This window comes from Cupressus sempervirens, chromosome 5 (assembly GCF_028749045.1).
Source record: "Cupressus sempervirens isolate cs-2001-9-10 chromosome 5, ASM2874904v1, whole genome shotgun sequence".
In the NCBI taxonomy this organism is placed as follows: Eukaryota; Viridiplantae; Streptophyta; class Pinopsida; order Cupressales; family Cupressaceae; genus Cupressus; species Cupressus sempervirens.
This window is the reverse complement of record NC_143122.1, coordinates 960,341,407-960,353,534: the sequence shown is the minus strand read 5'-3', so window position 1 is coordinate 960,353,534 and position 12,128 is coordinate 960,341,407. Positions and strand designations below refer to the sequence as shown.

The following is a 12,128-nucleotide window of genomic DNA, read 5'->3' as shown; positions in this document are numbered from 1 at the left end:
CAAACTGCATTACTCTGTTGTTCAAGGCTTAAATCTACATTATTCATGATGTTTGGTAAAAAATCAGTAGTCTCACGGATAACATAATTCCCCAAGCTTGGTTCTTCAACCTGTTGTTCTGAAATTTCAGCATTGTCAGCGGCCCATTCGTCTAATAAGATATCAGGAACATCGTCTATGGGCGTTCTGGACTCATAAACAACATTAATCTCCTCTTAATCAAATAAAACAGCTACTGTATTGTTTTCAACAGCAACAACATTATGCTCAAGGCAATCCTTAGCAATAGGTTCAGATGGAATTGTTACCTTAGTACCATACCTAGTGCGGAAAAGCATGTGAGACCAATCAGCAGACACATAACCTCCTATTTTGGCAGTGAAATCACATGACAAACATATGGAAAAATATGGGGGTAAGTCAATGATGTATATATCCATGGGGACTGAAAAACTAGGACAAGCATGCAAGGTTAAATCCATGTTCCTTATTACTCCAATCGTTTCAATGGCTGTCCCATCTAGCTGAACTACCCCCTTTTCAATTGGTTCATATTTAAGGCCTAGTTGGTCAACAATCTTCTTTGGCATAATTGAGCTAGTGGCACTTGAATCTATCATACAATTATGAACAAGATACTTGCCTATTGTGACCATAACATAAAAAGGTGGTGGCTTCACTATTTTGGATGGATGTTGTGAATTATTAGTGTTTGCAGCCATTAAACCTCTAAGAGTTTGCTATGCCAAAGCATTATCAGATAAGGTAAGTGACTGTAATGCTTTCTGTAACATATCTTTTTGACCTAGGAGTGCTAAAACGTCCCACATGGAAATAGGAACATAAGTCTTCTTTAGATGCTCAACAATATTAAAATTTTGGGTACTAACCTTTGACTAGTTTTTTGGTACAGTAGACTCCTTCTGCTGTTGTAATGGCTGTGAACTCACCTTTTGCACTTGAACTTGCTGTCCTTTTGGTACATATTGCATTTTTTTCTACATTTGATGGTTCTGGTTGCATATTATCAGTATTGACCTGCTGATGTTTTGACTTATCAATTTGCTGTTGTACGTTTGCAGCTTGGGTCTTTGACCTTGTTCCCGCTGACACAAGTCTCCAAGTCTGATTTTGATCAAAATTTGCTGCTATAACAACCTCATCTTCGTTAAAATTCATTAAGGCAGCATCTTGATTACCTTGCAGTGGCAAATTACCTTGCTGGTTGACCTCTCCTTGGTTTACAATCAGTTGTCCCTTGAGAACATCTTGCCTTCTTGCCTTCTTGCCTCCAGCGCATGTGGACAATCCCACCAAAAGTGGCCAGCATTACACGTATTGCACCATTCTTCTTCATATGCATAATTATTTTGAGGCACCACTACCAGCTCCTTGGAAGTACTAAGAGTGGCATAGTTATAGGATTGACCAGCCCTTTGACCATAATTCCTTTGCTGTCCTTGATTCTGAGATGACTGATTTGAATTTGAAAACTGATTTGACTGCCTATTATTCTGATAAGGAACTGGAGGAGGTCTATTGTATTGACCTTGTTGCCTCTTCAAGTTTGTTATCTCATTCCCATAACTGTGCAACGTCTTCATTATGCTGTCATTTTTTTCTTTCAGCTCAACGTTCTACTCTTTTAGCTCCCTAATAGGAGCTGTAACTGCATATTCTTCTGCTGCAACCTATGCGTTGAATGCTAGTAATGCTGCTGCCTCCCATGTGATGATCCTGAGGTATTCAATGACTTCACAAGAGCCATTGATAAGATGTATTCAGCTCAAGAGGCCTCTACTCTTCATGCACAGTGCCTTGACTTCACCAACCTTCGTGGCCCAAACTTGGTTAAGCCATAAGTGAGGTTGGATAGAGTGGTTTTGGCACACAGAGATCTTAATGGATGGTGGACCTGGCATGGGGGAGATACACCTGAGTTAAAAGCACTTGTCGCTTGCCTCCTTGCACAGGTTGCTAGTTTCTCAGCTACAGAGAGGAATTGGTCCACATTCATTTATCCACTCTGTCAAGAGGAACAAACTTACCTCTAAAACAAGCGGAGAAGCTAGTGGTAGTGCATCATGCTCTTCGACTTGTGGATCGCCAAACTCCGAAGTATAAGCAAACACCAGCTTTGCGGTGGGATGTTGAGCCTAAGGATGTGATCCAGATAGATGAGGATGAGACAACACCGAGATTGGTCGGGATTCCATTAGATGAGACTACACTTCCTGTGGAGGATGATAGTGAGGACTCTAATTTTGATGCCATGGTGGCAAAGGCAAAATAGGAGCAACAGTTTGCTTCACTTTTCGATATTGAACTTGAACATTATGAAGAAACTTTATGGCAGCTCTCTAGCCATTGGGCATATTTAGATTTTCAGACTTTTATGATATTAAATATTTTTGTTCACATATTGATATTGATATGCATATTGATAATTGAGTATTGAAATTGGATATTATTTCCTAGATGGCATTCAAATCGTGTATGTTCACATTGTCAAGGTTCTATAATGTTTAAATAACATGCTTGTGCTTAGTTTCATATGAATGACATGTACATTTGCAAATTTCAGTGTATATTTTAAAATATTCCTATAAATATATATATATATATATATAGTCGTCCGCGTTTGCCATCGCCCTCCCCGCCCCCCAAATTGCCAAAGAAAAAATACCGTCTCGGAAACCCATCCCCGTCCCGGAAACTTGGGGGAACATAGGTCTAAACCTAGCTTGATCATTTGATTTCCCTTCCCTTTTCTAGTTACATTGGCATTTTTTATATATATAATAGATGACACTTGATTCATGAGTCTATGCCTCAACATTAGTTCCAATTTTCCTTGAGATGAACAATTTCTGACATTTCAAAATCCAAAAAAAGATGTAGAGTAACTGTTCTAACAAATGTTCAAATTTATATTTTGCTCTGAAGTTGATTAAAAAAATCTTAAAAGATAAATAAATAAAAGCTTACATAAAAGACGTACCTTATAAACTTTTCCTTATGACAACCCATGCGCTGAGATCTACTCCCCACTTCAAAAATAGCCATGGCAATATTAAAATGCAGTGTAAATACAGCTGGTGAATGATTACAAAAGCTCAAAAGATGTTCAAGTCAAAACAGAAAAAGCCATGTGAGAACCAATCCTCTTCAAATATCTGATCTATTAATCAGAAAGATATATACTTGCACACAATTTAAATTGCAATTCTCCTGCATCGACCAAAATATTTTTTAGTCAGAAAAAATACATTTTTCAAGCAAAAACTTGAGAATCGCAACAGTAGATGCATACACTGAAACAAGAAGTAATAAATAATTAATTTTTAAACAAGTAGCCTTGGTGATACGGGTACAGTGCAGAAAATATCCTGTGTAAAACTCAATGTTTTATATTAGTTGCCATCAAAGAATGACAGAAATATGGACTACATTGCATTCTCTAAAGGAAACAATGAACCTAGTTTGTAAACCCCACAAAATAAATCTGAAGATCTGTAAGTTTATAAAACTAATATAGTGAATGGCAGCCAGAAGCATAAATCATAAATGCAATGGAAATATTATAGCTTTGATATGAATATAAGGATGATTTCATTGTTTAGTAAAAATATTGTCAGAAAAGAGAATTAAATAGAAATTGTCAGCAGTTGAAGGCAATCAAACTCTCTTCTTGATTATTAAGAATTACTGAATCGTAGATTAGTGAATGTATTTAAATATTTAATTGTTATAGACTAATACTTAGTATAGTTGCTCCTTAAAATAATATTTCAATACCTCTTACTAATGTTGAGTGGTTGTGAGGCTGTAGCAACACCCACATAGAATAGAAATAGGTTGACAAGATAGTGGAATTGCTTTTAAGAAGATAGGGTAATGAAATTTGTACAAATGTCTCACAATTTTTAAAATAAAATGATATATCGGTAACCTTGATTTGTATGGTAGAAACTCAATATGATATCAGAAGAGATAGACAAACAAAGTTAAGAATCTATGAAGCTCCTGGGACGTGATAGAAAAATTGCAGTGTTGATAAGTCACAATGGGCAACCCGGTCTTTTTGCCCCATTTGATGGTTGTCTTCATAATTTATTTTGCATGTGAGCAATTACATTAAAACTTTAAGTTATTTTTCCTTTCATTATTTGTACGAAAGAGAAAGATGTGCAGCATTTTATTTTGGTTTGATCAATAGCACCAATAAAACCTAGATGACCTATGTCAGTACAAAAAATGTGCTTTTAAAATCTAGATTATTACAATAGGCTTAAATATTAAACTAGCAACCAATCAAAAAATATATTAAGCTAGCATTCTATCTTTATTTGTGATCCAAGCCCGTGATAGTGGATGATTTATATTTATGCGTTCACGTCAAGAGAAATTTAAAGTTCTGCACAATTTGGGAAAAATATTTATTTTTTATCCGTTTGCCTGATCTATTATTTAATGTCTGACAGGTTAAAATCAAAGTATTAAGGTTGTGTAAATCATGAAAAATGTGGATACCAAATGTGGTTAAAAGTATTTTACTCAAAAAATATTTACAGGCGTATTAAAAAATATTTGCATTTATATATTGAGAGTGACATTAAATGCCAGCAAATAAAAAGAGGTCATTTGCAAGATTATTTTGAGAAAAGAAAAAGAAACATCAAATATCATGAGATTGCAGAAGAAAAAGAAACAAATCTCATTTGGATGTGGAAGGAAAGACATTGCTAAGGAGTTTAGTGTTGAAGGTGCCCAATAACAATACTCAAACCTAATGTTGCAGACCTAGTGCAAGCTTTATAATTTGGTGACTGGAATAATCAAGTGTTTATGTGGTGCAGCTTCTGTGAACAACGTCAATACAGAAGAAACAAAGAAAATCAAAAACAGCTACAATTAGATTTACCAAACACAATTACTATCATATATTTTCTCATAATAAAGAGAATTTGAAATTTCAACATGAGAGAAAGCTAAAATATAGAAAATGAAATGTGTACTGACCAAATAGACATTGGTTAAGCCATATCAGCAGACCATGATTTGAGTTAGGAGTGGCAAAAATATGAAAAATAAAATTGAAGGTTAGGGCATGAATGCTTGCAACCTCGCACAATGCTTGTTACAATTTTTTTTAGCGTAAACTTCTTTTACAAGGTTTGGTTTCAGAAAACTTAAGTGTCGATATAATTTGAACATTTAGAAATTTATATCGTAAATGTCCCCTTTTTCATTCCAAATTGAATTGGAGGACACGTAGCCTATCTTTATTCTCTGTGTACTAAAAGGAAGATTCACAAAGGAATAATATCATAATCATTTATTAAGTTGTCCATAAGGACCTCAAGTTACAACATTGGAGGAGACTCGGTTTATAATTATTAAATGTGGCCAGAAAGCAAATAAAAAGATAATGTGAGAATGCTGAACTTACATTTTAGAGTTGTCTTAAAAAGGCATTATAAAGGAATATATTACAAGAGGAAATTAATTATATCACTACAAATTTCCAGAAACCCTTGTGCAAAGCTTTGGTTCAACAAATTTCCTTAGGACAAAAACTCTCTCGCATGTTCAAGAATTGGAGGTCAAGAGTGTTCTACCTTCCAAAGCTGGCTTCAATCAGAGGTCGAAATCAGGCCTTACAAGCACTGTAGGTTGCAAATCAATGAATAAAATAAAAGTATTACTTCATTCATGTTTCACCAATGTTGTTATTTCTAGAATAAAATGTTTTCTTACTTGGTTGTACCAATTCACTTGGTAAAAGCACCATAATATACCTCCCTCTCACTTACTGACAATTTTCAATTAGTATTTATTTATGATTTTTTGAAAAAAAATTTACATAAGAATAACTGGAATTTTCCTTTTAAATTTTAAACCCTAAGCTGCTGTTCTCATCCCTTGCTGAAACTTTACCCTTGAATGTGTTAGATGAACGAAAAACAACTTAAGCCTACTGGTGAAGTCTCGCATACTCTAAACTGGATGTCACAAAGTCAAATCCAAAATGTGAGTCACGGCTGTCCACCTCAATCGAACAATATAGACGGTAAACAAAAAAACAATGTCATTATGAAATGCTTACATAAAGGCAGTCTCAGACCACAACCTAAAAACTGCCTTTACTCGTATCTATTAAATAGCTTCTCATTGATTATCCAGCCTTTGTGAATCTAATAGAATATCCTATATTAACGCTCTCGAAAAAAATGTGTTTTACTTCTGTCAGTCAGTATCCAACAAAACCCTGTCTTTACAAAATAGTCAAAAAAAAACACATATTTTTAAATTTCCCTTTGCCCATATAACAGTCTCTCGGTAATTATCCAGTACAGATCACGTTTCCCTTTACCTATAAAACAAATTCTCTCTTATTCAAGTATGATTATGTTTGTCTATGAATATAACCTCTCAGAAAGCATCGAGCAAACCCCTGCCTTTGAAAAATATGGCGAAACTACTTTTAGATGTTCCTTCACTTATACCCTCTCCTAATCATTCACCAAACCTCTGCCATAACAAAACTGCTCAAATTAAACTGCCTTAATCTATATAAATACCTCTCAATCATTACCAATCAACCCCCTGCCTCTGCAAAACTTATTCAGAATTAAAACAATGATTATCCAACCATCCCCTGCTTTGCAAAATTACTCACTATCAAATGCATATTATTTAGCAAACCCCTGCCTTTGCAAACCATTCAGAATAATATGCCAATAATTCAGCAAACGCTTACCTTTCCTTAATGATTTGAAATAAATGAAATATTATCCAGCAAACACCTGTCCTTTCAAATTCGATCAAATTAAAATGCTAATTATTTAGCAAACCCCTGCCTTTACAAAATCACTTAAAATAAAATGTTAATCCGAGCTCCTGCACTCTTTTCTCAGTTTAAATTCTTCCCCGATTAAAAAAGCAGGTGTACCTTAAACACGGTATCCTGAACTTCTTTACTGCTTTGTTTCCTTCTGCGCCCTTTTCTCTTCCCTAGTAAATTCTGTCTGAAATCCCTTCTATACTTCATTTTGTGGAGAATTTTAAAATAAAATAACAGTATACTCAAACCCCAGCCAGATTTGAATAAAACATTTCTTTAATGTCTCGACATCGAGTCAGGTGGAGGAGCTTTAAAATATAATGCCAGTCAGCCCTTGCATCCAGGCTTTTCTTAATTTTTGTTTTAAATTAATTGGAAGCCGGTCGTGGATTACATGTACAAACTTCAAAGAGTTCGACTTTGCTGGGTTGACTTTTTTCTCGTTCGTTGCAGGCTAGCTTTTTAATTATGCCGAGGGCACGCCGTAGAAATTTGGAGGGGATTGAGAACTTTTTTTCCTATGTTCTTTAACGTATCTGGAGTAGACATTAGAAAATGGCCTGCTAGGTTTTAATTACGCCGAAGGCACGCCGTAGTAATGTGGACCGGATGAGACAACTTTTTAGCTCTTTCTTTTTGTTTTTTTTGTTAAAACGTATGTGGAGACATTAGAAAAGTGGTGGTGACAATAAGGGTCCGTTTGGTTGCAAGCGTAGGAATTAAGAATTAGAATAGAAAATTGGAGAATGAAGAATAAGAATGGAAAAATGCAATCCAATTTTGTTTATCCCTTGTTTGGTTATGCAAGCGTAAATTGTAATAGGGTTAACTTGCAATTGGCGCCATTTGAAAATATTTTTGAAGATGCAATCGACGCCATTGGAAAATCGCTGAAATATTTGAAAATATTGAAAACAAAGTTCTAGTGCTCACCCCAAGTCAAAGCGGATTTGAAAATTTAATCAAATTTGAGAAAGTTAAAATGAATGCAAGAATAGCAATTCCAATTACAGGTATTTTTTGGAATGGACAAAAGCTCATTTTGGGGCTAAAATGAGAATACGTATCCCTATTCCCTATTCCTATTCCACGCACCAAACAAAGAATACAAATCATATTCTAATTTCCTATTCCTATTCCGGTTGTATTCCAGCAACCAAACGGGCCCTAAAGTTGGGAGACCAATTCGGTATTTCTACTGTTATATTCAAATAGTGACATATCAATATGTAATAAAATAATAATAATAATAAATTCTTGGGTTTAAATTATGAATGCATTGATTTTTGTATAAAAATGCACTTGTGATCTGATAGGATTGCTCATATTTTGTTATTAAATTCTCGTCCTAGAAATGCACTTGTGATCTGATAGGATGGCTCATATTTTGTTGTTAAGTTCTCGTGCTATATTATTATATCTTTGGGCATTTAAGCTCAAGAATAAGAGGCCAAAGTTCTCAATATGGCACTAAGTACTTAATATCACACTATCATCAATACATGTGCTTTAGACAAATTTGCAACTTCTAAGTTGACAAATTATGTGCAATGGGGAAAGATATCCATACCAATATTTGAATAATAGAACTTGAAGAAGTGATGAAGCATTTGGAGTATCACATTATATGTTTAAGCATACTATGCATGCTACTAGACAACCATAAGTAGTTGGAATAACTCCCCCAACTATGTATTATTCTCATCTTGATTATCAAATGGAACTCACACTATTTTTAATTATTAGCACTGGACAAAAACTAGGATAAAGATATAGATAGAGATAAATAATAGTATACAACAATAACAACATAAACATATATGCAGAGGAAAAAAAAATAGATAATATAGAGGAGGAAGAGGAAGAGAGAAAATAGTAAGATAGAGTGATACCAACATAAGTTGTGTGTGAAAGAGAGAGAATTAAATATAATTATTTTTCTTAATAAAACAAATAGTCAAAATAAAATCATTGTTATAATAAAGAATTAAAATATATTATATTTTAATTAATAAAACTAAGAATTTAATTTTTATATTAAAACTCACATTTCTATAAGAAAAAATGAAATGTATTGAAATATAAAAATATTTTATAAGTAAAACTAATTGTTTAATTTTACACAATTAGAGAAGGTTTACTATTTAATATTTTGTATTTCCAAATTTTTAATAAAATTAAATAATTTTTAATTATGAAATAATATCTATATAATTTAATATGTACATTTATAAATAATAAATAGATGTAATACATGTAAATTTGATGTTGATGAATAAATATGATGTAATAAATAAGAAATAAAATATTACTATTTAATTTTAATACATAGTTTATAAAAACCTAATAACAATTTAAATATCTTTTAGAATTGAATTATTAATTTAATATTAAAATATATATTTAAGTTTTAAATGTATTTAAACTAAATGATAAATTGTTTAAATAAAAAATATTAATAATAAAAAATACTATAATTTAAAAATTGTAACACTTATCAATTATACATATTACAAACACTATTATAAAATATAATTTAAAAAGAATATTGTTTAATTTATTTTTATAAAAGTAAAATAATAGTAATAATTTAACCACTTGCCAATAGTGGCATGTTGTGATGGTTAAGTTGTTGTGTTGTATTTTAAAAAATAATAATAATAATAATAATAATTTACCACTTTTATTAAAAAAATAAAGTTTAAAAAAAATAAAAATTCAAATACAAAGATATAACATATTGAAATTATGTTTTATATATATATAATTTGAACTTATGCATTACATGAAGTTTTAGGAACAAGTTATATCAAATAGTCCAAAATAAATATCAATGTAAAATTAATAATGAATATATTTAAAATAAGAAATTAAAAATATTTAATAGATTGTGATAATTAATATTGATTAGACATGTTATGTGAGGTGGAAGATAAAATGATTTGAAAAAATAAAATCTTATCAACTTCTCACAAATGTGAAAAAGATAAAGTTATAATTAATACATTCATTAATTCAAGATGAAGTTGTTAGAAAATATTTGTATTTTTTTTTGAAGAAAAATATTTTTTTCCCCTACCAAAAATAGTATGGATCAATAGAATGGATGAAAAATATGATTTATAAAATACTGAAAAATTAGAAAAAGATATAAACATTTGAAATCTCATATAATCTTTTAAATTCTTGGATTTGATTGGTTAGTGTTAATGTCATATTTGGATTAACATGAATGCATAAGTATTCTTGCCTTGGCAGGAACTAATAATATATCAGTAGACTATAATAGGCAATTATGTTAAAATATTGACATGGAAATCTATAATCAATATGTAATAGATTAGTAGACTATAGGTAAATATGTGAATAATATATTTGTGTGAAGTTGTAACATTCATTTATTTTAAAATGAAATGCATAAAGAGATCATAAGGTAATTAATATATGTATAATTTTCAAGTGTTTTGCATTTATGTCATTCAAGTGAGAATGGAACCAATGCTTTGAATTGTTGTAACATTGTTTGACACCTCTTGCTCTCTCTTCCTGATGATGGATCACGTAGTGTGATTTGAAACGTTGATGAAAAATCTCTACACAATCTATTCCAGAAACTTAGCATTATAAATGGGAAATAGGTTAAAGTAAATAATGAAACAAACCTATAGTTCTAGCAACTCATATGTAGTGGTTGAATGATTTGTGTATGATAGTGTTGTGAAATCTTTTTCTTCTTTACGACAACCAACATACAATTTTTTTGCATGCATGCATATATTTTGAATGTGAACATGGAGTGGATGTGGAGGGTTGGAAGTTCATGAACTCTTCAAGTGGTTGTGAATTTCAAGCATTCTTTTCTCCATTACATTTTTAGTATTTAAAGTCAACAAGAACAAGGAAAGCTAAGGTGGCTTTTCATCATTTTTGTAGACAATTGTTTTGACTTGTCTAAGTGCACCATTTATAATGCCCTACCAAGGAACCCAAAAGAAATTAACCTATTATGTCACTAATTTTGCTAAACATTTTTTTTAAAGATTAAACAAGAAATAACATAGCAGAAGCAATAGCTCACATGTATACATAAGCAATACATTAACAGTTACATCTCTCAAGGATTCCATGATGATGAATCATATACATAAGTTTTATTAGGATTAATCTGATGCAATGCAATTTATAGTGACTACCGAGCATTCCTGAACATTACACAAAAAGTTAGCTTTTACCAAGCTCACTCGGTAAGAAAAGGAAAGTTTGCTTTTACCGAGCTCACTTGGTAAGCAAAGGAAAGTTTGCTTTTACCGAGCTCACTCGATAAGCAAAGGAAAGTTAGCTTTTACCGAGCTCACTTGATAAGAGAAGAAAAATTAGCTTTTACCAAGCTCACTTGGTAAACAAAGGAAGGTCAGTATTTACCGAGTTAACTCAGTCTCCAAAGGAAGTTGCAAGGTTTGCAGTGTTCACCAAGCTCCATTTGGTCAACACCGAGGAAACCATTCTGAGCAGTGGTCACCGAGCTGGGTCGGGCAGTGAAGAATTTTATTGTTCTAAAGAATTAAGTTTAATGCAACCAACTAATTTATGTTTTTCAGTTGATTGAGTCGACTTGACAATCTGTAAGGTATATATGAAAGGTCAAGTTGTGAATTCAAAAGATGCAGAAGTGTGTGGATGCATAAAAGTGCGAATGTATGAATAAGCAAATATATGAGCGAATGTTGAGGAAGAATTAGATATTCCTATGAAGCTGCAAAGTTGCATTCGATCAGTGAGGATCTAGTGAAGCAGAACAGAGATCTGTATTCAACAAAGATAAGTTGCATATATTTCAGATCACTTCATTGTTGCTTTCTAATCAGTATAACAGTGATTCAAAATCTCTTAACAGAGTTGGTTTGACAGCCATTTTGTAAATCCTCTACCAAGGTGACAATTCAGTTGAATTGTTTTAAAGACCTCTGACAAGGCCACTTCTAACAAGGTGATCAAATCCTCTAACAGGGTCACACCTAACAGTGTGTTTTGTAACCTTTAACGGGGTTGGCTCCTAACAGGGCTCACTTCAGAAGAGTGAAAATTGGTAACTAGTTACTTGGTGGTTTTTCCCAAATTGGATTTTCAAGTTAAATCTAGTGTCTCTTGTGTTCATGTTATTTCTCTATGCATGCATGTTATCACTTTAAATGCTAAATAAGTTATCAGAACATCTATCAAGTTTCAAATTTATTTGTGAGATTGTCAGCAGCTATATTTTAAGTCATCTAAGGATCTGTGG

At 32.3% G+C, this 12,128-nt stretch overlaps 1 protein-coding gene across 3 annotated transcripts in view; it reads right to left on the bottom strand.

The window, feature by feature from the left end:
* LOC149559147 (putative cyclic nucleotide-gated ion channel 5) overlaps positions 1-7,389 on the bottom strand; it is a 275,019-nt gene extending 267,630 nt beyond the window's left edge. Inside the window, exons 1-2 of one of the 3 annotated variants that reach the window (XM_089833067.1) lie at positions 6,956-7,389; positions 3,002-3,231 (exon numbers count right to left, since the gene is read on the bottom strand). In XM_089833067.1, the coding sequence (XP_089689193.1) occupies positions 3,002-3,066 (65 nt within the window). In that variant the 5' untranslated portion in view covers positions 3,067-3,231; positions 6,956-7,389. Of the gene's footprint in view, positions 1-3,001; positions 3,232-6,763 lie in introns of all 3 variants that reach the window. The other 2 variants (XM_089833066.1, XM_089833068.1) reach the window with 2 other exon arrangements.
* Positions 7,390-12,128: the final 4,739 nt, after the last annotated feature.